This window comes from Uloborus diversus, chromosome 2 (genome assembly GCF_026930045.1).
Source record: "Uloborus diversus isolate 005 chromosome 2, Udiv.v.3.1, whole genome shotgun sequence".
NCBI lineage: Eukaryota > Metazoa > Arthropoda > Arachnida > Araneae > Uloboridae > Uloborus > Uloborus diversus.
The window spans coordinates 41,835,013-41,861,198 of record NC_072732.1 but is presented as its reverse complement, the minus strand read 5'-3'; the positions used below and the strand labels follow the sequence as shown (position 1 = coordinate 41,861,198).

The following is a 26,186-nucleotide window of genomic DNA, read 5'->3' as shown; positions in this document are numbered from 1 at the left end:
TCAAGCCTGCCAAATGACCACAGCAAACCGTAGCACACAAAAAAAAATTTAATCTTAAAATAACAATCTTTAAAAAAAAAAAAAACACTTAATGTTAGTTTCATCTCAAATTCCGTTAATGCTAAGTTTTACTGTTTACATCTCAAACCTTGTAAAGGTTTTGAACAATTGTGAATTGAAGTCAGAGCAGATTTGAGAGAGTACACTAATTAAGAGCAGGTTTAAAAAAAAAAAAACAAATTTATGATATTTATAAAATATCCTTCTTTGAGCAATACAGAGACATTTCAAATAGGTCACTGTCATTTATCTCAAAATCATTTAAATGTGTTAATTCTAAAGTTTTTCAACTTTCCTTAACATGATATATTTAAAAATTCAATTCTAAAATATCTTAGAAGTAAATCTGAAAACTAATCAAGTGTCCAAGGAGATATTCATAATGCAGTAACATTCAACTCAGAATTGATGCTTTTTCTTTTCTCTTTCCTTCCTTTTTCTTTTAATGCAAAGATTTCATATGAAAATTACAATTCAAAAACACTGTACAGAGTAATTTGAAAGTGGGCGCACTTTATTTTCAATATTACATTAGCTATGGTTGAATGTTAATAATACACAGTTACCTTGAAATCTTAAGAGTTATAAAAATCGGGAAAACACCATACATGCTGTTACATAGATTCTGAGTCACATTCTCAGATGTTTTATGGAGTTTTAGAGTTCTGAGATGTGTTGGCGTAAACTATCTGCAAGAATACGGTGTGCGATTCAGCTGTGTTAAGACATGAATGGTGTTTAACCAGTGTGTATGACTCTTAAGACTCTAAGATAATGTATAACAAAAACAACATTAATATAATGTTGAAAGTAAAAAGGGGTACACACATTTTCCAACCACTCTGCATTAGTAAAGAAATTAAATATTAGCTACATGTTTTAAAATGAACACAATTTACAATGAGCTCATAGTTTTCATAAAAGTTTATAAAATGCTTTGACAATGAGACTTGATTGTAATACAATTCAATACTTTCACATCTTTCGCAAATCAAGGACAACAATCTGAAAAATAAAAAGAAATGATTAATCAAAAATTAAACACCCATATTATAACAATACAAATTGATTGTTAACAGGAAACTGGCACGTTTTGCATTAATATAATTGAAAGCAGCCAGATGTAGAGTTAAAAATGTTGTTTTGAATGTCACTTATATGACACATTCAAATTTCAAAAACTATTCACTTTAACTGAATTTGAACAAAAATTTTAAGATTTGACAAATGTTTGAAGTCTTCACTAAATATAAATTCTATTAGTATAAAAGAAGAACCTCAGCATTTGCAATATTTTAAGTAATTTCTTTTCTCACATGTAAAATGTATTTAAAAAAAAAGCTTAATTCTTTAACTAAGTTTAAATAATAACAAAAAATATTCATCCATATTTTAGAGATTGACGTTAAATATTTTGAAAAAAATCAAATTTTCCCTGTGGATGCAAAAAAGATTGCATTTCATTTCATAGCAGCTGCAAATGTTAGTTGCAGCTGCTAAAGAAAAAAAAAAGTTCCATTATAAAAGCATTTGCAGTGGCTTTGGCTAGAAAGATTCACTCGTGCCTATACATACTTGCACACATCACGCATAAATAGGCAAAAAAGAAACATGGAAAAGTGAACAAGTAGTGTGAGACTTAAACCAGGTTTATTCCAGAACATAGTGTTCGATTACTGACATTCAACATAACAGCAGGCCACATGGATCAGTTTCGCAGGGCCCTATGTTGAGCACTTCAGTTTTAAGAGTACTAGAATTTCCCTATTTCTGTATTCTATTGTCCGACTAAAGATCTTTAGTTTCCAAAACCTTCACCAAATTAAGATAAACTGTGATAAATTTAATATTAAAATTTTCATGAGTGGTTGAAACAAACTCTGATGCAATTGATTTGCGTCTTTTGAGTGGGCGTAGCAAAATCAAGAACGTGCAAGTCCTCTACTATAGAATCTAAAATCTAAGAAATGTAGAAAATAATGGTAAATTCAAATTTAGTGATGTCCAAGCAGTAAAATCACCTTGCAAAAAAAGAGGCGAGCAGCTACTACAGAAGCAGATGCAGTGGGATTTCAAAATTCAGATTAGTTTTTGGGGTTGTTCAATTTTCCAGTTTTAATACCGTATATACTCGCGTATAGGTCGATCTCGCGTATAAGTCGACCCCCCCTTTTTCAGACAAAAAATCCAGAAAAAATCTAAAACCCGCGTATAAGTCGACCCCCATACTTTCCGAAAACATCGCGAATTATTTTCAAAGAAATTTCAAAATAATGAGCACATTTATTTACAAATAAAATAGGAATTAAATAGGAAAACATTTCTAAAAGCCTTCGAACTCGGATTCCGAGTCGGACGCAAAAAAAAAGTTCATTAAAGTCCACTTCCGTCATCACCACGTCATCGTATACATCGGCGGCTGCAGAATCGTCAATGATATCAGAGGTTGCGTTCGACGAACCTCACCTGTCACTAACCGCGGCGTTCTATGATCAATCGGTTACCGCAGCGGTTACCATTCTAAGCAGTTGATTGGTTGATTTGAGCACGTGATCATTAGCTGTCACGTGATTAACTAACCGGTCATGCTCGTCGAACGCACTCTCAGTCTGAATGGCGTGACTGTTGACGATAAATATTTTCATACGTTTCACGATATTTGTTAATTGCTGAGTTGATCCTTAATAAAGAAGAATAAAATTATCTTTATTTATGTGTATTATTTAGGTTTTTTTAGTTATTATTTTTGAATAAGTTTACTTTTTCACACGATCAACTTATCAGCAACTACCTGTAACCGCACATCGGCATTTCTCGTAGCTTCCCAGCTCTCGTTGATCAGAAAATTTTTTTCGGAAAATTTGACCCGCGTATAAGTCGACCCCCCTTCCTTTGATCTCATTTTTTGGACAAAATTTCTCGACTTATACGCGAGTATATACGGTAGTTTTTTTAATGCAATACTTTTAAATCACTCAAGATTTCTAATGTTCTTTGAGCTACTGGGACTTTCTTTGTCTAGGACAGTTTTCCATGACTTTTAATGAAAATATTAATTTTCAATTATTTTTGCAGGTCTGAAACTTGTTAATTCTTTTTTCATGACTTTCCAAGATTTTCATGACTTGTAAGAACTCTGTAAAACTGCCTGGTAGTCATCCTCTTAAACAGCTTATTACAATTCCAATATTAAACTTAATAACTATGCATAAAATAATTTCAATTTAGTTCTTTCAGTTATTTTCTAATAAAGTGCATAGTACTTTTTCGGTTACAATTCAATGCGTCAAGTCTTCCGTATCATCATACCGCAATTTTTGGTCATATGCCATCAAAATGGGGAAGCTGTGAAAAATTAAGATCTCTGCCATTGGATTCAGCACCCTTGATGTATGCAAAAACCACGTATCAATTTCTTTTCTGAAAAAATTAGTTTGTACCATCCCCTTATTAATAACTAGCTGCGTTGCCCGGCTTTGCCCGGTCTACCTTGAAAAAAAAAACCATTGCATCAAGTGAAGTATCTTCAATAACCAGGATTAAATGTAAGAAAAAAACCATCATGCACAATTTTTTCGCCAAACAATGAGAAAAGATACTAAAATACTTTCAAGAAATTAAAATAAAATGAGAAAGTTGGATTTAAAAGGCGCAACCATGGAAACACAAAATAAAATAAGTCTAAGAACTGAAAATGAGAAAGATGGAAATAAACAATGGAAGCAAAAAGCGTTACCGTAGAAACTCAAAATAAAATGGTTAAAAACTTGAATGGAGAACAGATTTTTGAACTTTATTAATTCGATTGTAACTTTTTTCTAATGGAGATAGAGGGTTAAACTTTTGACCTTAGGTCGAGTTAGATCTGGAGTAAAAAAGCAGCTTTTTCCAATGCTGTCAAAAAGAAAACTGTGGAACAATTCCTTCACTTTTTATTAATGGATTTAATGAAGAAAGTAGTGCCTAAATTTCAGCTAAGCCTAAAAAAATTCGAACTAAAAACGTAAAAAACTCCCGCCGCAATAAAGTTAGAGCATTGGAACAAATTGCGTAGAACGCAGAAAATTTTTCCCTTTCCAACGATATACAACATTACTATTTGCGAGTAATTTTTCAACCCCGCTACAACGAGATTCAACTTACCCGAAATGGCTATAACGCGAATTTTTCTCGAGTAATGAATTTGACACATCCCTTGCGTAAGTCAAGACTCAACTGTAATTTTGTGAAAAATCAAATAATTTTGCAAAAAAAAAAAGGTATATATATATATATATATATATAAAATTAATAAAGGTTTTCAAAATCAAAAGTTTCTAAGTAATTTATATCAAGCATATTAAGTAAATTGATGACTTCAACACTATTATTAACAATCCAGAACCAATTCATTTGTTTCAAGAAACTTTTGATTTTGAAAACCTCTTCACCAATATCCCACTCATTGAACTTTTTTCCTCTGTTTCAGAACTTTTTAATTCAGTCAAGGATTCCCTTGATTTTACTGAAGTGTTTTTTCTTGGTCTTTTTAAATTTTGTATTTTCAATAATTTTTTCAAAAATGGTAATTCATGTTTTCTACAAATTAATGGCATAGCAATGGGAGCTAATTTTAGCTCTACATTAGCCAACCTTTTTCTTTTATATTATGAACGAAAATATTTAATTGACAATCCTTCCTCTACACCTCTTTGTTGCAGATACATTGATGACCTTTTGTGCATAAATTTTCCTAATTTTTCTGAACTCAGCAAAACTATTTATCATAGTTCATTAACGCTCAAAAAGACCAGTTCGAATCATAATAGCTTTAATTTCTTGGATATCAACATACAAATTGACTCAAATTGTTCCACTACAATCTATGATAAAAGACGTGAATTCAATTTCACAGTTAACAGTTTACAAGATTTTTCCTCCTGCCTAAGTAAAAAGGTTTTTATTGGCATTATTGTTTCGCAAGCTATCAGAATTATAAGAATTTGCAATACCATTCCTGCATTTAAGCAAGAAATTTCAGTACTCAAAAACCTACTTTTTAATAATAACTTCCCTAAAAGTCTAGTTGAAAACATCTGCTTAAGTATAGCCTTCGATGAACATTTCGCTTCCTTTGAAACTGTTTAACTGTGTAAATGTATGATACAACCGTGACAAACCATTTTTTATGAATCACCGTGGTGGATAAATTTTTACAGGCGCGAAACAGGCGACTGGTATGTCTATGGACCGTTTTCCGGATATAATTTTATGTTTTTAATGTTTTGTTGACGAATGGATTGGCTTTTTTATCAGGCTGAACAACGGACATGATTTGTTTATGCGGATTTCAAGGTAAGACAATTTTGTTATTGGCAGGTACTGTCCCGTGGAAGGCTAATGGCTAATTATCGGCACTTGTTTTCCTAATTAGTCGAGGCGAAACCCCCTGCTTTTAGTTTTAGGTTTGAGCTCTAGTTTAATGTTTTTAGCTTAGCAAGTGGTGCGTTTGCCCATTGTTACTCTATATTACATGTACTGGAGCTTAAACATTCTCTTCTAGTTTATAGTTAAAATTTTGGTCTTTTGACCATAATTAATGAATCCTCCACGGCTGATGAGCTCTGGATTCACTCTTTATCTATTCCTACTTAATAGCTGTTTGCATTTTTCCTTTTTATCATCTTTTGTTATTTATAATTTGTTTAATATTTGTAATTCTGTTTGCTTAATTTTATATTTACTTGGCTTTTTAGTTTTGCTGCGTTGCGCATCTATGGGCTCTTGGTGTGGTCTTTTGAATATTTTCCACTTTTATTATTATTATTATATATATATATATATACATAAACCTTTTTTTTGTTAAAACGAAATTTTAGAATTTAGAGATGGCACAAACTGCATCATTTAAACTTAAAGTTAAGTGTTTCCTTCTTCTATGTTGAGAATATCATTCTGGGGTGTTTTGCTAGTATTTGGCGGGGGGGGGGGGGGCGGCATCGCTCTCTCAAGTATCAATATTTATCTACCATTTTACATTACGTTAAATTATACTGGAAATATTTCCATATGATATTTAAAATAACTGTAACAAAAAAATTAAATTCAGACAAGGGTTCAGTTTTAACTTTTTGACCCAAGACACTCTTAATACATAATAAAGTGAAGCACAGAATTTCGTCTAAAACTTATAAATCCATGATTTTAACAAAAATAAAAAGAGATCTTATTTGTTTACCTCTTAACAAAGTATACTAAACATCAAAAATTCGAAATATCGGATTCCCATAGCAGATGTAAAAAGATCACAATTCTCAAAGTGAAGGCATCAAAAGTATAAAAACGGCTTGTAAAAGAAATATTTTTCATAAAATTATTTTAAAATTGCATTTTAGAGTCCTATCTAATGCTATCCGAGTGCTTACCAATGTCTTTTCAGAAAAGTTTACAACAACACCAAAAGTGCTTACCAACGCCTTTTCAGAAAAGTTTACAACAACACCGCTGCTAATTAGATGTGATAAAACAAACAATATTATTTAAAACCAAACTTTTTTTCAGCTGTTAATTTCTTTCCGAGATACAAACAATAAGCATTATATTTATTTGGCAGTAGCAATTATTTATGGCTTGCAGGAGCATCACAAGAGTGCCGATTTTTCTTTCTTTGCAAAATTAGCAGATTTTATATAAGCTGATCCCTTTAATTTGACTTGTAAAAAGGTTCCAAAAATTATTAGTTTTACATACGGAAATATGCGTTATTTTGCTTTCAGATTTGATCTTTCAATAAACAATTTGTGAAAGATCCGTTCTTGTTTATCACAATTTTGTGAAGGGTCCGTTTTGGTTGATCAAAATTTTGTGAAAGGTCCGTTTTGGTTGATCGGATTTTTGTGAAGGGTCCGTTAACGGATCCAAATACCCTCTGGCCAGGGGGTTGCAGAAAAAAATATTGTAATGGCAGAGTTTTAACATGCCTGTTTCTGATGAAGTCTCATGTTTAAGCGGTTTCAAGCAAATTTTGCTCCTTTTTTATTCATTTGTCTCTCGCACATTCTATAGTCTCAACATGAAAATATTTGCATACTTGCTGACACATTTTACATTTAAAGAATTTATTCTGTCATTGCAAAGCGCCGGTTTTAGCGCTTGAGAATGATACTCCTGAAGCCATGCTGAAAAAGCTCTACTTATGAATACAATGTCCTCAGATGAAAGAATTTGAAAGCATTCGTTTCCTCAATCCTCAGATGTTTTTTATCGGGAAGGTTGATTAAACTTGATGAAAATATTACATGGAGCATATGTGAGCATCTGAAATATTTTGATGTTTCGTTTCTTTTCCATTTGAGTCCGATGAAGAGCTACTGCCCTTCTCATGTGTTGAGTCAAAAATGCATAGAAGTGAGATCGCGTTGTTGTTTGTTGTTATAATTTTCACACTACATAGACTACAATTCACTTCGAGGTTCAATCTCAAAAAAGAAAAAGAATGGCTAGCAACCCAAAAATACCACAGGAAGGATGGAAAGTTAATTACTTTAGTAACTTTTAGTGGGTGAAAGTCTGGCAGTGTGAGGTTTACGCAGTAAAAAAAAATATTCAACGGATTTTAACCATGCAACTTAATTTGTGCTATATGTAAATAAAGAGTTTGCGTAAAAAATTTCTCTTGTTGTAGGTGAGATTAAAAATATCTGTTTTGTTAAAAATCACCTTTTGTGTTAAAATTAGATTAAATGCATTTATTGAAAAATAGATGCTTTATTATTTTTCAATATACGCATTTTACTCCGCCCCTATAGCATAATTACAAGAAAATTCTTCAGTAGTCAAATGATTAACGTACACAGTATATCTTTATGAAACAGCTAGGCTAGTAGTACTTTTCAAGAAGACTTAAACCTAGAGATCTTTCTCATTTTACTGGAAGAAAAAAGTTCATTTGCTTAATCTGAAGCAGCTCCCTGAAAGATAATTTTTTAATTGACTTCTGATTTAGTAATAGAGGTAAATATAACCTTGTGTCAGAAAAATTTCCACAAACTTTGAGCCTCTTTTTTCCACAAAAATTCCACTCTAATTTTTTTTTTTTTTTTCAAAGTTGATAAAAACTCAATGCAGAATAATCAGTTTTTTTTTTTTTTTTGGTGAATTTGTTTGGCATTCATTTTTTAGTGATCATTTTAGATCGTAGCAATATTTGTAATTCTAAATTTTGCAATTATGTTTTCGTTCTTGTTGTTCACTATGGAGCAGCATCAAACTAAAAAAAAAATCTCCCAAATTTTATTGTCCATGTGTGCACGCTTTTTTTTTTGCTTGTTACTTATTACCTAGTACCCAAGGGGTTCGCCAACTTCTTTCGGAGTTTGGGAGGGGTTCCCAAGGGGGAAAAAGGTTGAGAACCATTGATGTAAAGGCATATCTGATGCAGTTGGAAACAAAGGGATGTAAGTGGCAAAATTAAAAATTTGGAGATAACCAGTACAAATGGTAGGTGATCCTCTACCCTGTCTTGGGACAAGAGATAGTACCAGTAGCATTGGTAGGTGCTGTTATACAGCATGACAGGGGCGGCATTTCAACATTTCATTTGGGGGGTCGAGTTTTTTAAACATGAATTTTGTCAATATGGAATAAAATACCAGTACATTTTTTTAAGTAAGGTCATTAAAGAAATTCAAATTTTAATTTCCACGCTTTTAATTTATTTTATAGCAAACTGTAACGGAAAAGATCTTGATACTGCCGTTTCTAAAGTAAATTTTTAATGTTCGATTTTTAGAATCCAGAAAAAAAAAGGAAATCTTGGTACTATATTCCGTCAATGTCCAGTGGCATGCTCTTGGCAGTATAGCTGAAGATGAAAGTCTTGCTTGTCCCATCATGCACCAAAAAAAAAAAAATCTCTAACCTTCTGAGACACGAAAATGATCTTTCACAGTAGCTGAGTTGATTGGAATTGGTGAAAAATAATTGAAGCTACAAAGTTATGTTAGAAAATGCATCTTTAAAAATGTTCTCTTAAAAAAAACCACGCAAGTTTAAAATTTGTGCCCTAGTCTTCATTTTTCATCATTGAAGTACACTGGCTCTTCACAAAGCAATTCTTTTTGCTTCGTTCAACAACTTTTACATGTAACTGAAATATTTTATTTATCTTGTTCAATAACCTGTACATATAATATTGAACTTAGATTTATCACCAAATCTTGTGTTAATTTCATTAGAAACTGAATGAATCTATTATTTGATACAAAATATTGAGCCAAACATAGGACTTTGCATCATCATGTGAATTTTTGTCACTTTTTTAAATATTTTTTAAATGGGTCTAATAATTCCAAATTAACAAGAAACTCTTATAATAGGAGCTCAATCAAGAGTTCTAGCTTTAACTTTTGAATACCATTTTGTACCTCTCAGTTAAAGAAATACAAAAGTAAACCCAACAAAAGTACTTGTTGATGCACGAATTTTTTTCAAAAATAGCGTGTCTTTTATAAGAAGTTTCCATGAAAGTATACACTGTATTGAATTGCTCAAATATGCCTCTTAACAGAAGGAATCAATGTTCACTCACTAACTGAACGTACATTTTAAATATAATCGCAACAATGAACTCAAAATACCAAGGAACTTCTCGTAAAAATCGGGCCAGTCACACCTGTGCACTGCCCTTTCACATTAGAAGCAGAAGCATCATCTTAACTCTGAACTTAAAAGTATGAGGCATTTAACCCATATGAGGAAATTTCTTCTTCAGTTGAAACAAACTTATTCTCCATCTGTTTTTTATTCTGGAAGTTCTGAAAATGATTCATGAATTTCTAAGTTATTACCCTAAATAGCGAAAAACAGTTACTGGTGTCTGGACAGGTCTCGAATTTCATCAACTTTTACTAAAGATCGTCTGCAGATTTTTTTTTTTTTTTTTTAATTATTGCATATGATCACTGATTTGCGTGTTATGTGAATTCAATTTCCCGATTTCTTAATATTTTGCGCAAAATATTTGGGGGTGCAACCGCCCCCTCTTGCTCCCCCTATTTGCCGCCCCTGCAGCATGATTCAGAAAAACTTTATAATGAAAGCTTACCTAGGACCTTATCTTTAAAGGCGTTTTACTTAAATCTTGAAAATGTCCACTTACATCCCTTAGCTTCTCACTAGTGGTGCGACATCGATGGCAAAACATCGATGTTTCAAAATATCGATGTTAGAAATTAAAACATAGATGGTATTGATGCATCGACCAAAAAACATTGATGTTTTCAAACATTGATGTTATAAAACATCGATCTTTTTATCAATATATAACATACATTTTTGAATGTACTACACTGCAGATTTACATATATGATTATCTCAAACAAATGTTTCTTAGTAGATCAGTAAACTCTTTTGGCATTGCGTCAATTAGTTAAATTATAGCTATTATTTAAGAAATTTCTAAGCAGCCGAAGGATATATTGACAATACAGAACCTCTCCCAAGTCATGTATACAATTTAATAAGAATAATTTTGCGACATCTTGATACTAAAATAATACAAACGAGCTGATGTGTGCATCACATGACTTCCTTTTACTCCAATTTTAATGTCAGTTTCCCATTATTTGCAATTTTAATGTAATTCAATAGTTTACTCTCTAAATATCACCACCAGTAGCCAAATTAAAACCAAATTTAAAAAAAAAACAAAAACCGCCAAGTTTTTCGCCAAGTTGGCGACAAACTTGGCGACCAAAAGACTGGCGGTATATCGCCAAGTGTCCGCCAAATTTTAAAACCACTTGAGTATACATTGAAATTAACAGTGATTTCCCCCCAAAAAGGGGCAAAAGATCCCCTTAAAAACACCCAAAAGCAACCAAAAGGGGAGGTGCACAGCTAGACCCCACTTGGAGTCTACATGCCAAATTTCAACTTTCTAGGACATACCGTTCTTGAGTTCTGCGACATACATATGCACGCACATACGTACATACGGACGTCACGAGAAAAGTCTTTGTAATTAACTCGGGGAAATGTCAAAACGGATATTTCGAATGTTTATACGTTCTTAGGCACTTATTCGCGTGTGATCGGGTTGAAAAAAAAACTCAACTTTAATTCGGGGGTGAGCAAAATGGAAATTAAGGCCGAATTTTGAGTGAATTTTTTTTCGCGAATGCAATACTTCCTTTTTGGTAAAAGGAAGTAAAACTGATTGTAAGACATGCAACCATTAATACAAACTAGTATAATGCTAAGAAAATATTTTCAAACTGAATAAAACTAAAATTAAATCTACATCAAAAATGAATCTAAGAAAAAATGTATCATAGCGCTTACCGTCAGTTGAATGATGAGACAGAGTTGTGCAAATTATACTATAAATACAGAATTAATTCTAACAACTATTTTTTAAGAAAAAAAAATGTGTTGTACTGTTAGTGCTACATAATTAAACACAAATTGTAAGTAAAATGGGGACGAACTGTTGGGGAAAACCAATAAGTATTATAATCCTCAATATTTGGGAAGTCAGTAGAAAAAAAAAATAAATCAGACAAGAGGAAGTTTTCCTGCCACCGCTCCGTTTATGTTTATAATATCATTGAAAAAAATCCCTATGTTTATTTTGAATGCATTCATTACTCCGTTGAAGCGGAAATGGTTTTTGGAAATTTCAGATAATCTAAACACCGACAGCAGCCGATTTACTTTCTTTGATTTTTTTCTATATTATTTTCCAAGTAATGTGGATTCAGTATATTCTGAGCCTATTTTGCATGTTTTTCAATCGATGTTGCATCTCTGTGAGAAATTTTATTATAATTTTCAACAAAAAAAAACATCAACATCGAAAAATATCGGACCAAAAACGATGTTCCTAAAATATCGAAAGCAAAACATCGACATCGATGTCGCACTCCTACTTCTCACTGCCTCATTTGTCAAATTTCTTTACATCTATTAACACATTTTTTGCATTGAAAAAGGAATTCATTACAACTTTGAAACAAGTGTCAGCAGGAATTTACAAATTTTCACTTTGAATTGTTGTATGCACAAAGGTCATTTTAAATCACTATAACACTTGGACAAAATAAGGGAAAATCAGACAGATTAATGTTACAAATATCACATAAAAATATGTAAAAAATCTTGATAAAGTAAAGCTATGAAAGTTGAAGCTTGAATTAGCAAGAGACGACTGCTTTTTGTACATAAAAAAAATCTATAGTGTGATATACAATACTTCACAATAAAAAACAGAAGTACAATAAAAAATCACAAAAAAAGCTAGAGAAAACATAAGAAACTTAAAAACTACTTTTTAACATTGCAATAAACTTACACTTCCATCAGAAGCACTAGCACCAACTTTGTCACCTCTTGAGTTCCAACAAACTTCAAAAATACCACCAGTTCCTTTGTAGCAGTGAATTATTTGACCGGTCTATTGATAAGAAAATATCTTATTATCTAACAACTAAACTGCTTGTAAAACAAAATTAAATAGTCATTGATAAATCATGTAGGGCTGTCTTAGACTTTTTGAAAATTCGAGATCATATACAGTCAATTTGCGATAACTCGAGTCTAAAGGGACTTATTCGCCTTAACGCTAGTTACGATTTTCGACATTTTAATATTAAAAACCATCAAATATTTTAATTAATATGCACATATATCAGACAAAATTGCAGAACTTAAAAGTTTTTAATTGCCATTGCACAGTTTAATCAAAAATATTGAGAGAAAAAAATCAAAAGCAAATCTTGCTTTTTATTTTCAAATCATATTTTCTTAAAACTGTCCATCATTTAAACACAGCGACGTCTATACCGTCTCAACTCTCTATATACTTTTGGAGAATCTCAAGAGAAGAACAAGCTTCTGAAATGCTAGGGACCGGCACCTGTGATATTTCATCTTCATCAGAGTATTCACTCTCTTCTTCTGCGGTCAGTATTTGTTCGTTTCCTTCCATGAGCACAGGATCACTGTGTGCTCATTTGAAGAAGCCACACTTTAGGGAACAATTTTTTACTGTATCTTTCGAAATGCCATTGTTCCAGGCACTAGAAAGCAATCTCATAGCTTCTAGCACATCCATCTTGAATGTGCTTAAATTGTTTTCAATGGCGTTAATCATTTTTGCCACAGATCTCTTTCCATATGCCTGATTTAAACATTTTATGACACCTTGATCCATCGGTTGCAATATGCTGTAGTGTTTGTCGGTAGAAACTGCAAATTTACAGACTTCAAATTTTGTACATCGCAATGTGTAGGACATTTATCCACAAAAACCATCACTTTTCGTTTTTCGGCACTAAATTTATGACCCAACTTTTGTATGTATTCTTCAAATAAACTTGACGTCATCCATGCCTTTCTATTGAATCTGTAATCTAGAGGACACATTTTCATTCTTAAAGCAAAGTGGATTTTGGTATTTTCCAACAACTAATAAAAGCAGTTTTTCAGTCTCAGATGCATTTGCACAAACTAGAACAGTCAGACGTTCTTTGCTCATTTTCCCACCGGAACAACACTCATCTTTAAACATCCTCTTGTTTGGAAGACATTTAAAAAATAAACCCATTTCGTCAATCTTAAAGACATCATTTTCATTATATCCTTGCAGTAAATGTGGTAGTGTTTCATTTATCCATTTATCGCAAACTTCTTGGGGAATAGTTTTGGATTCTCCGTGAAGATTTCTGAAGATGAAGATGTGTCTGGTCTTGAACTTCTCCAGCCATCCAGCACTGGCATGGATATTTTCCTTGTTCAGTAATATAGCAAAGTTCGTTGCTTTCTCACGCAGCAAACATCTTAATATATAAAAATCTTCTGTGCGGACGTTTGTCCCCATAAGGCTTTTAAACGGCTGGACCGATTTTGATCAAATTTTTTGTGTGTAATTAAGTTACGGCGAGCATGGTTTCGAAGCGCGAGGGATCGAATCAGAAACGTTTTTGTTAATTAATTAATTAATTTAATCATTGGATGGTTATATCTCCCAAATGATTAATATTTATTTTAACCTATTATTGAGCGAGAACTGAAATAAATATTTAACTTGTTGCCAAAGGACAATAAGAAAGTCAGCTCTGCTTTTTGTAATGAAATTTTCTACTGTGATATGTCAATTGAGAAAAGATAAAACGTAGAGAGAGAGAGTGAAGCCTTCATTTCTCTTGAAAGCTACGATTTTAGGTTCCGAGATATATTTTAAGTACCGGAAGGGGTTCACGCAAAACGTGTGTTCTGTCGTCGTAATTGAACCATGTGACCTGATCGACGCTTTAGGTTTTCCTAACCAAATGATCAGAAAGTACTGTACCTAGCAACATTTTTCGCGGCTCATTCTTTCTCGGCTGAAATCCATCTGAGTTTTGGCACCAATGTCAAGAATACTTTAAGGATTATCTAACTAATCAGTACATTATTAAAGGAAAAGATGATGGAATTTGCAGACAAAACAAATTTTATTTCGTCCAGATAAATTACAACAGGGAGAGTTCTCTACAAAAAAGATCAGTGCAGTGGAAGATCTTTATCTTTAGTGGAAATAACAAATTAGGCAATATATGAAGTTTTAAACGTTGTTGTTCAAAAGATCGGACCGCTAATTGGTCGGAGTTGGCTTCGCTCACTGATCGGCTGAATTACAGTAACGTGGTGGCTTGGCGACTTTGGCTATAAACAATAGAGTTGCGTGATCATTTGTTTAAGTTTTAAAGCTACTGTTAATGTAATTTATTGTATTTTTTGTTTTTTTGGCAAAATATTTCAAATTTCAAAGAATTGTTTTTCGTTTTTGAAGAGTTTTTGGTCATTTTAGTTGAAGAATGTGTTTATTTTACATCGGGAGGGGGAGGGATGAGTGATTTTCGCTTATTCATAGAACTGTTTTTACCTTTATCATTTTTTTCATTTTTTTAAACGAGATCCTTTCAATTGTTTCATTATTTTTCATTTGGGGGATGTTACAGCGGGATTTTCCGTTTGTTCTAGATGGGTAGTTAGTTTTTTTACACTTAATATCTGAGGGCGCTTTTTATCCTTTGAGTATGGCTGAAGGAACAAACCATCAAGTACGGGAGAAAATATAGTTTATTAAAGAACTGCTCAGTGGGCATTAGATAAATCAAGTTGTAATAAATATACACATTCTGACACCAAGCAGCTTAAAACATTTTCTTTTTACTTATTTTCTTCAACAAAACGGTTCAAAAACTTGGTACTTTATTAAAATTTTTTAACTTTTTAATTTACAAAGATTGAACAGAATGTCTGTTGGGTCTTCTAGTCTACTTATAGAAATGGCATGGTCTTGATTTCGATACTGCTGGAACCACTTGAATAGAGCTGATTCTACTTCAAGAAAGGTGCACATCTTCATTCATTTCAAATTTCGATTCATGGATTTGTGCCGCTTTAGAAGTTTCTCTTTTTCTTTTAATATCGTTGACAAACTTTGAGAAATAGTAATATTTGAGTTATCGCGAATTGACTGTATTATACAAAATACTTTGAAGTTTACATTGAATATAAGAAAAATAAACAAAAATACAGTACAATACAGAATACAATTATAGTATGTATACAGCAAGGTAATGAATACCGTATAACACGTAGTCTGTAAAGGCTGAGAATGTTTAGGCTAAAGCCTTAACAATGTGAGGAGAGCAAAATAATTATGTCTTGATAAATTAAATATTTGAAAAAGTTCGGAAGTAGCAAATAAAATTCAAAAGCAACACATTAAAGTGATAAATTTCTCTTTTTTTAAGTAAATAAGTGATCTAAGGCACAATTGTATGAAGATATAACGAGTAAGTATTTCCCATGTGCAAAAATAGTATGTTTATCAGAGAAAGTTTATCTGTTGGAATCCTTTTTAACAGTGGTTTTTAGAGAAAGCAATGATTAAATTACTTAAAAACCTAAATTCAACTATAAAAAAAAGCTTCAATGTTGCTAACTTTTAAAATTATATTAGAAGAATATTACATATTGGCATTATAATATATTTATGAGTTACCTGTGTTGACCATATGTGAACACATTTGTCAAATGAACCACTTGCTAAATATTTTCCATCTGGACTGAATGCAACACTGTAGATTGGTTCTGTATGTCTGGTCAATGTGTACAGGCAAGAGCCATGTTCTACATCCCATAAGCGAACAGTAGAATCAAAAGACGCACTTAAAAAATAAAAAAAAAGATCAAAACCACAGCCAAATGCATGCACTTATCACAGAAAAATTCAATTATTGAAAACATGTTTATGAAATTGCATCATGTAAAATGATTAAAAACAGTGTATCTATTTAAAGCAGGGGTTCCCAACCTGTGGGTCGTGATTCAAGGGCTGAAAAATGCATACCCTTCTCCCCCTCTGCCTTGTTTTATGACCAAGCGACGGCCTTGTGCACCCCTTCTAATGCTACGGAGCAACACCCAAGAACAAGTCCCCAGAATAAGATAAAAATCCTGTAGAATTAACTCCTCTGAAAATTTCAATAATTTCATGGCTGTGCCATGAACCCCCACCCCCCTTCCCCCGTAGGAGCCTCTTTGAATTCTAGCATTTCCCTTTCAGTAACTACTTGTATTCCTTATTCAATACACGTTGTGATTTTGAGGATGGTCTTTCCATCGCAGCGAAAAAGCAGTTACAGTACATCTCTGTTTTAACAAAAAAAATTGTTCATAGCAAGATTTTTAGTAAAAATCAATTTTTAATCAAACTATACCACTCTTTACAGTTTATTAAAAATAGAAAATGTAACTTGATGGAAAAATTCAAAGTAAGATGGAAGTGTGTGTTTGGGGGGAGGGGCATTTTGAAGTTTTGTCCCACCTCGGAAAATTCCTAGATCTGGCACTGAGTGTCTGTTACTGGGGGGTCAGACTTTTTTTTTGAAATTGAGCAAATAAAAATAGAATTAACGAATTCAGATAACCCAGAAGTTGCCAAATGTTGGATGAGATGTAGTTGCATGAGAGAAAAATAGTTTAAAAAATCTAAATACATTTAAAAACTTGGCAAATTGAGTTAACCTGAGAGCAATGTCTTTAGCATGTCTGTTTCTGGTGCCATTACCCTATTTCTGAAAATGTATATGCTGTGGTTTCTATGTGCTTATAGCAGGGTTGGTAAAAAACCGGTTTTTTTTCAAAAAAAAAACCAAAAAAACCAGTTTTTTTTGGTTTAAACCAGGTTTTTTTGGTTTTAAACTGGTTTTTTTTTTTTGGTTTAAATACTATTTGCGAGAAAAACAATTAATTTTTGGAAGGTAATTAAGGTTCCATGTAATTAACAGTTATTCAATAGTCACATTATACCTAATTTCTTGATTAATTAAAGAGATAAGAACAAAATAAACTAAATTAAATAATTAAAATAGCTTTCTGCAGGGAAATATTGATTGAAATGTTTGACTTGATTAACATATTAGTATGCATGTATATATAGACCCTTTACGATACGAAATACTTCAAAAAGTGGTTGTGATGCGGGTTAAGATAAAATATAATGAAGATGCAAGAAAAAACTTTATAAAACCAACATAATATGAATAATTATCGAATAAATATTTTCATACTTTTTCTTTCTGATCTTACATAATGCTGATTTTTATATACACAATGTCGCAAATATTGAAGTAAAGCAAAATGTACAACAGTACATGATTGAACAGTCAAAAAATTGATTGCTGTTGTACTGACAAAGTTTTAAAAAAAAGTGCTGCTCTATATTCGACTCTGTTCTTATTTTGGAAAGACTTGGAAAAGATATCGACTATCGCTAAAACAAAGAACCAAATCAAAAATACAAAAATTGGTGTAACATGGCTTAAATTACAGCTTATTTACTGGCATACATGTTGCATCCAGCATTGAAGTTTAAAAAATATTAAATGCAAACTCTTTAGAACAAATAAATGTGTAGCAAATTCTATTTGAAGAAAATTTTTTTTTTGCCAAAAACGTTATATACGTGAAGTATAAACTTTTTTTAAAAACTTGATTCAAAAAATATTATTTGTGTTCACCTGCAGAACAAATCTTAAATTTTAGGTGCAAACAATTAAGTTAGACTGTTGATTACCTTACAAGTCAAAGTTAAAATTCCAGGAAAGTGCAAATAAATGGGCAAAAATATCACACCCCTGCAACAGGAATGAGCAATATAATGGATTGCATCTACAATAAAAGATTCAATCCTTAGTAAATCTTAACTAATCATGCAAATTAAGCATAATGATGGAAGTTGACTGAAATCTGCTTTATGGCACATATATGAAATAAAAAATATATTAATATTTTTTTTCGATTAAAGCTTGTAATACATTTTGAAGAAGCAACTTTGCAATTTTAGTATTTATCTCTGCAACTTAGCTAGGAACTTGGCATAAATGGAATTTTGCATTTTTCAATATGTGTGGGGAAATCAATGTAAACTTGTAAAGTGGAATTTTTTTTGGCTTTTTTTTAAAAAAACCTATTTTTTAAAAAACCGAAACCGCATGATTTTTTTAAAAAAACCAATAGGTTTAAACCAAACAACCCTGGCTTATAGTAGGCTAAGTAAGGCATAAAGTCTTTTAAAATCAAGGTGAAACAATATAGATGAGGGGTAGTAGGAAATCATAGAAAAAAATAATAAACAAATAAAAAACAAGCTACAGTTACAGCAGCAACGCAAGCAAAAACGAAAGATCAGTTTTAAAAAGAAAAATTAGAAACATTTGAATAACTCAATTTAAAGTCAGCATTAAAAAGCAATTGGTAGTTTTTTTTTGACAGAATTATTTAAGATACATAAAAGTTGACCTGCTAAAAAAAAAAAAAATGCAACTTTAAAAATTGCTGATGTAAAAGGTTAAAAAAAAAGTGAGGATAAAGTTTTTTTCTGAAAAATGAAAACTATTTAGTAAAACTATAAGACAAGAAGCGTTAATTTTAAGAAAAAAGGTCAATGTTTAGTTTCTGGGGAGAGGGGGGGGGGGACAGAATTAAATTTTTTTGCAACAAAAGCATGGGAAAGAAAGTTAATTTTTAAAGAACTATGACTTGGTCAATTTTTGAAAATGATGATTTTTTTAAAGAAGGCCAAAGTCTAATTCTAAAATTCAGTTCCTCAAAACGAACAATGAAGATACTACTTTCTTCATTAAATTTAGCTTCTCTAGCACTTCAAAATTTTAACACAGTTTATTGGAGCTTGAATTTAATCTTAAACATACATTCTGCCCATTTCAATAGATGTACTTTATTATTGTGCAGTTAATCATACAATTCTAAAAAGAAAATAAAGTAAGAAAATTTAAATACCTGGCAAGAATAAGATTCATATTTGGGTTGTTAGTCCCAGGACCAGTAGGACTCCATTTAATTGTGTATATTTCTTTGTTGTGTGCTTGGAGATCATGGACGCAAGTATCTTGCTTCATATTCCAAATCTTAAAAAAAAAAGTTGTAATTAATTTTAATAAAATTGCACACACAAAAACCAGATTGGAAAAAAAAAAAACCCTCAAAGCAAACTAGTTAAAAAATATTTTGCTCATTTAAATTTTTTTAAAGAATTTTAATACAAAAGTCATTTATTGGAGTGCATTTGTAGCTATAAACATTTGTAATATGAACACTTGTATTAAAAATATTCAATTCTTTATAGAAATGTGTAATTTAAAACAGGAATAAAATATCCAGCACAGATGTGTACTATATACCTTCTTGGAGTTGTAAAAAATATTTTGGGGGGAATGCAACTTTTTACAGGGTAGATGTATCAGTTGATGAATGAATTCTTAGTACAGCAAACACGGACAGCTTAGATTAATTATTTCTGAATTAATCCAAAAACCAGACATTTACTTTATTAATAAAAAAGTGGTTTAAAACCAATTTATTTTCAATTAAAAATATTATTACAACAATAAGCCATATATTTTGTAATTCGGCATCCTCTCCCTCCACAAACTATAGCGTTAATTATACATTACAATAAAAGTAAATTAAATGATGTAAATGAAAATTTGAAAAAAAAAAAAAAAAGACATGTTTTGGGGGGGGGGTTACATGTGGAGCCCCCTTTTTATTCCTAAAAGATGCGAGATAAGTTCTTCTGACAGATATCTTTACATCAACATTACATTTTATTAAAAACCTCAGTAACTCTAATGCTTGGTATTAATTTTATTTCCACTTATGTTATTAAAGCATGCAGTGAATAGTTCACTGATATACTTCCTAGTGCTTTTAACTTGTTTTTTATTACTGCAAATACGTTATCCTACTTTATTTTTAAAAATGCAAAATTTTTCCTATCCATAGAAAAGGAATTCTCAGTGATGTTGAAAATTACAGACCAACGGCTCTACTTTTAGTCCGTCTTCTAGTAGTTTTGTATCCATTGTTTGTAATGAATATTGTTTCCTCAATGGAAATATTTGATTTACTTGAATCAACATGGGTATATGTAGGCTTGCCAGATTTCTGAAATGCTCAACTGAGACACCGGAATGCCCCCCTCCCTCAGCGTCACTAGTATTCAAAAGGTTACACATCTATGGTTGATTTTTTGAGTGTTTTATAGGGCATTTTGTTCTCAATGCTATGAATAAATGGTTACTAAGTATGAACCTAAAACAAGGATATTAAAAATGACTTAAACAGATAAAATTTGAACATTTCACTTCTTAGATATACATATTTACAATTTATTTTAGTTTGAAACAACACTTTGAATGAGGAACAAAAAATTGAACATTATTTAGATAGACTTTTCATTTTATAATACTTCTTTAGACAGTCTTTCTTAGTTTTAACCTTGTAAAAATCCTCACAAGCAAACCCGGTATTAATTTTACAAGTCAATGTTACAAATGATTAAGCAATTATCTTAAACAATCCTTCACGGTTTAATATTTTTAGACCTTTTTGGTCATCAGTAATCAACTTTAGTTTTTCCGGGACGTCAAGTAAACCGGCCGGGACACCGGGATTTTGTCTGAAAACCGGGACTGTCCCGGTCAAACTGGGACATCTGGCAAGACTAGATATATGTCAAGTTATCACAAATTTACATTGTCAGAATAGCAAAATTTCCTCAGCTTTGAGAGATCTTAAGTAGTCAGATGCAATTAGCACTGACTCTTCTAAAGTCCTTGACAAAACTGATATTGGCATACCCCCGGATAGATTAATTCAAGGCATTTCAACGTATTTCCTTTAAACCAAGTTCTTATAATGTAGTAGATAATTAAGCTTTAAATAAATTTTAAACTTTTTACAACAAACATTTTTCTGATATTAATATTTTTAAAGTGAAAACATTTAAAAATAATGTGTTCAAAATGCTTTTACTTTTATTAAAGTTTTGATGAAATGTGTTCTATGTTCATACATCGCTTCTATATTGGATGGTTATAATGCAAATTTTTAGAACAATAAATTACTAAAATAGTAAAAGCACTGGCTTCTGAGCAACTCACATGTCGGACGTAAAGAATAATTATTTTAACTAAAATGCTCATCTTTCAAGTTCTAAACCCATGAAAGTAAACATAAATTTTGACAAAAGGCATTAAATGATACCATCTTCTAAAGTTCAAAATTTAATCAACCAAAAAAAAAAAAACATATGTATGACAACTTACTTTGAGAGACATGTCATCAGAACAGGAAGCTAGCAATATTCCTTGTGGATCCCACTTTATAGCATTGACTTCATTCTAATATTTGAAATTGTGAAGAAAGAAAAAGCTATATTATTATCGGAAAATAAAACTTGCTTCCAATTGCAACTTATTTGAAACACAAAACTTAAACACTATTTTAATTTAACAAACATGGAATCAAATTTTCAAACAGGAGATCTTATTTTCAAACATTTAAACAGCATTCATATCACCTCTCACCCCACAACATCGAGGAATTTATGTATTTTGATTCAATAATTTCCAAAGCATAATGGCAAGGTTTAAAATTGCATTGACTGCTTTTGAGAAAAATTTTTGAAATGAACAATATAATAAACTACTTAATTACACAATGTGGTCGTTTCCAAAATTTCTTTCTGAAAGAGCATGTTTAAAAACATAGAATCTGAGCATTTTTTAAATAATTTGTTTAATATTTAAAAAAAATTATTAAAATCGATGAGCTTTCATTGTTTACATTTCTTGGAGATGACATCATAAATGATGAAATGCCATTCTATGTTGCCACTCTCACAGAGCTAAATATTTAATTTGCATCTTTACTCATGTGTATTGGCAACGTAATGGTTGATAGCAAGCGTAGAGTGCAATTTTAATTCGCTTCTTGATTATCATTACGTCGAAACGCGGTACAAAATGTGCCAGAGTGTCATTTGTGACGTCATCAAGACCAGGTCTTGTTTGAAAAATCGGACATTTAAAAAAATTAATTAAAAAATAACTGTTGGGAAAATGAAAGGATTTTCTGGGTTCAAGTTTTTTTTTTTTTTTTTTTGGCTCATGCTATCCATTTCAGTGACTAAAAGTAGTACTTTTGACTGAAGGAAACCACCCCATTGTTGACTGCAAAATAATTATAAATAGCTCACCGTATGCCCAGTAAATGTTTTTATGGGCTTTTCAACACCAAGCTTGCATACATGAATGCATTGATCAGTTGAACAAGAGGCAAAGCTTGTGTTTGTCTGCCAGTCCACATCAAGAGCAGGGGCTAAATAAAATTCAATAAAATATCATCAAATAAAAGAAATATAAATGTATCAGAATATGAAATAGAGTATTACTTATGTACCCTGTCATATTCGGCAAACAAAAATGCTCAGATAGAAAGTAAAGTGATGTGAGGAGAAGGAGAAAAGGTGATTTCTCCCAAAAGTTGCGATCAAAATTGATACTTATCACAAAAAGCTATATCATAAATAATGATAGTCAATGTTAAATGCCAATCCAGGGATGCAGAGTCGGAGGGAATATGACGTAATTACGGCTCCTGAAATTTTAAAGCCGTAGACTCCTTTACCCCGAAATCAGACTCCACAACTTTGGTTTTGTAGCCCAGGCCCCTTTTTGCATTAAAAGAGGGATTTTTGTCATAAGTCATTCTGAAAAAAGCAGCTGAAAAATATTTTGCAATTTTGTGTATCATGATGTTGTTCTCTCCTCCTAATATTCAAAAAAAAAAAGAGAGAGAGAGAACTGTCTACCACTACTTAAAGATAATGTAGTCTCAAACAAAATCTAAAAACATTATAACGAGATCGTTACTTAAAACTTCAAAACAAAAAGAATGAACTGCTTGTTAGTAAGTCTTCCATTGAACTAAAGATGTAAAAATTTCAGATTATACAATAACTCTGAGATAAAAGACATGGTTGAAAAGATGATGATAAGGTAGATGAAGTTCAGAGTAACCTAAACAATATGTAATTCAATTACCTGTATGGAAAGCAAACTGTTGAGTACACTGTCCGGTGCTAGCATCCCAAATTATGGTTGTCTGAAAAGGCAAACATAGGCATTACATGAAATGTAAACAAATAAATAAAAATGAAAACCAATGACAACTGAAAGAATATTTTCAAAGTTTATAACAATAAGTTTAAACTACATTCCCCCCTTGGTGTGAAACATTCATGATTTTTTTATTGGAATTTTATTTATTTATTTATTTATTTATTTTGGAAAAGACTTTTAGAAACTTCTGTTATTAATTAATTGAAATTTAAAATTGAAAATATGAACTATAAATTATTAGTTTTCAAGATAACACAACCATTATCTTTCAAATATTACTGAACCAAAAACTTTCATGATAAGGTTTTTAACCAATTTAAATACAAATGCATATAATTCAAATAAAATTTAAATTAATGGCACAGAAGTACTCCCCCTCCCCCTTTTTTAACCCCCTCCAAAAAAAAAAAAAGACACCAATTAAAAATTTTCTTTAAAAAAATTCTTTTCTTTGAAACCGCAAAAACTGTTGCAGTGGAAGAATTTTGTTCTTTTCAACAATCACGGATGGTGGCATTACATACATGGCTTTTTCTGATGTCGCAACTTATAATTGGATTTTCATAAAATATTAAATTTTTTAATTTACTCTGACACAACAGAGCTCTGAAACAGCCTAGGTGTTCAATTACATAATTGTAAAAGATTTAATTTCATTTTTGAATGAATAACATAATTTTTCCTGCAAAAATTATTATTATTATTTTTTTTTTTTTCAATTGTAGAATACATGTCTTGATGATCAAATACTTATAGTGCTTTTTCCCTATATTTCAAAAATGTTAACGTCTCGTGCCGGAAAGGGTTAGAGAATTAGACCAAAAGATTAATCAAATGTGTAACAATAAAATATTTACCTTATCAACACCTGCGCTGAGAATATAATTTCCTTTTTTGTTCCATTTCAAAGCAAAAATAGGGCCTTTGTGTTGTCCAAGAGTACTAGCAAGTCGACCTGCATTATAAAACAACAAATAGTAAGAATAAGAATGGATCCAGAAAGTTTTCAAGGAGGGGGTGGTTGATTTTTGAACTAACCTCTCATTGCGTATCTGATTTTTACATGCTTGCAGGGAAAGGGGTGCCACATGTTTTTCATCTAAAACATCTAAAAGATACAGATTTAGCCAACGAGGTTTCTTAAAGTACTCCTTTCCTTTTCTGTTGAAAGAGGTATTCGAAAGAGTTTGAAATTGGATTTTAAAAAACTTCAACTTCGCAATAATTCCAGGGGAACGTTTCGACCCCCTCCCCCGAAGGTCGACTAAAATTGCACTTTTTTGAAACTTCAGTTTCGAAAAAATACCAGAGGATAGTCACTGAACCCATTCTTCCCCCTGAAATTTCCTGAGGTGTCTAAAATTGGGTCTTTATGACTTACATTTTGTAAAATGCTCGGGGCTTCTAAACTTCCTATCCTATCATCGCCATAGATCCTCAAAAATTGCCTTTTTGAAACTTCAATTCCGATAAGTTTTTGGAGGGGAGATTTGAACCCTATTCCTTTTCTTAACATCATCAACAAGGGTTGACACTTGCATTTTAGGACTACAATTCAGAAAAAATGCTAGTGCACATTCCCTCAAGGGAGGGGCGATCACCCCCATCGCCCCTCCCTTGCATCCGTCGAGTAAGAAACTGAAAAATAATATCTATCACCTCGTTAAAAAGGGAAAGAGTAAATTAAATTTAAAAATAAATTTTAGCTTTGGTAATAAATTACAGACGCTGCTCAATAAAATTGAACTGACTTTATTTGATTTCACTTCGCACTTCAACTATTGTCTTAATTTCCCTCAAAAGTTATGTCATTTTGAAGCTGATAAAAAAACTACATCAGATGGATTTTTTTTGAAACTTCTAGAACAATTAGAACAAAAGTTAATTCCCTTAATCTTATTTTTTTGAACAAGGACTAACCCAACTTTATTGTTAGATGTAAATTTTGGAAAGGATGAATTCCAAACAATTGGTTCTTATAATCATTACTTTTGTGCAACCAGGTATCACTTTAATAGAGCAGCTTTTTTTTAAAAAATTAATTTTATGTCTACTGTTAAAATAAAAAAGTACTTTTTTTAAGAGACACTAACCAAAATTTTTCCTTTTAACATAGCAATTGCACCAAACAAGGCTGCTGGAGCAAAACATATTTATTTTAAGTTCCTCATAGGATTTCATTTCTTTTCAAGATTAAAAAAAAAGTTTGGCATTAGCTGAAATGAAATTCATGTTTATTTTATAGTTGATTTGAATTTCTTTCCAGTCAACTATTTTTTTGAGCCAATTACTCTACTTGTGGCTAAAATATAGTGGATATTTAAGATTTTCTTGAAAGGAAAAAAAAAAAAAAATACTTCACAGCAACTTGTTGCCTATCTATTTCATGAAATTAAACCTATTTATCTTAACATGGTATATCACAATGCTCTTTCTGAGGAAAAACTGATTAACACTAATGAGATAAATAAATACCTTTGTGCTGAACAGTAAAGCAAGACAAAACAACGATAGAAGAAGCACAAATTTCGCAAATTTGTGCTTCTTCTAACGTTGTTTTGTCTTACTTTAACACTAATGGCATTCTAAAATAACACTAGGATA

General features: G+C 31.5%; 1 protein-coding gene across 1 annotated transcript in view; it reads right to left on the bottom strand.

Annotated features, from left to right (window-relative positions):
• Window positions 1-289: 289 nt before the first annotated feature.
• Window positions 290-26,186, bottom strand: part of LOC129235241 (F-box-like/WD repeat-containing protein TBL1XR1-A) — a 36,653-nt gene continuing 10,756 nt past the window's right edge. Inside the window, exons 6-13 of the mRNA XM_054868950.1 lie at window positions 24,440-24,537; window positions 23,505-23,565; window positions 22,658-22,779; window positions 21,726-21,800; window positions 19,396-19,523; window positions 16,094-16,259; window positions 12,392-12,493; window positions 290-1,065 (exon numbers count right to left, since the gene is read on the bottom strand). Coding sequence (XP_054724925.1) covers window positions 1,036-1,065; window positions 12,392-12,493; window positions 16,094-16,259; window positions 19,396-19,523; window positions 21,726-21,800; window positions 22,658-22,779; window positions 23,505-23,565; window positions 24,440-24,537 — 782 coding nt within the window. The 3' untranslated portion in view covers window positions 290-1,035. The remainder of the gene's footprint in view (window positions 1,066-12,391; window positions 12,494-16,093; window positions 16,260-19,395; window positions 19,524-21,725; window positions 21,801-22,657; window positions 22,780-23,504; window positions 23,566-24,439; window positions 24,538-26,186) is intronic.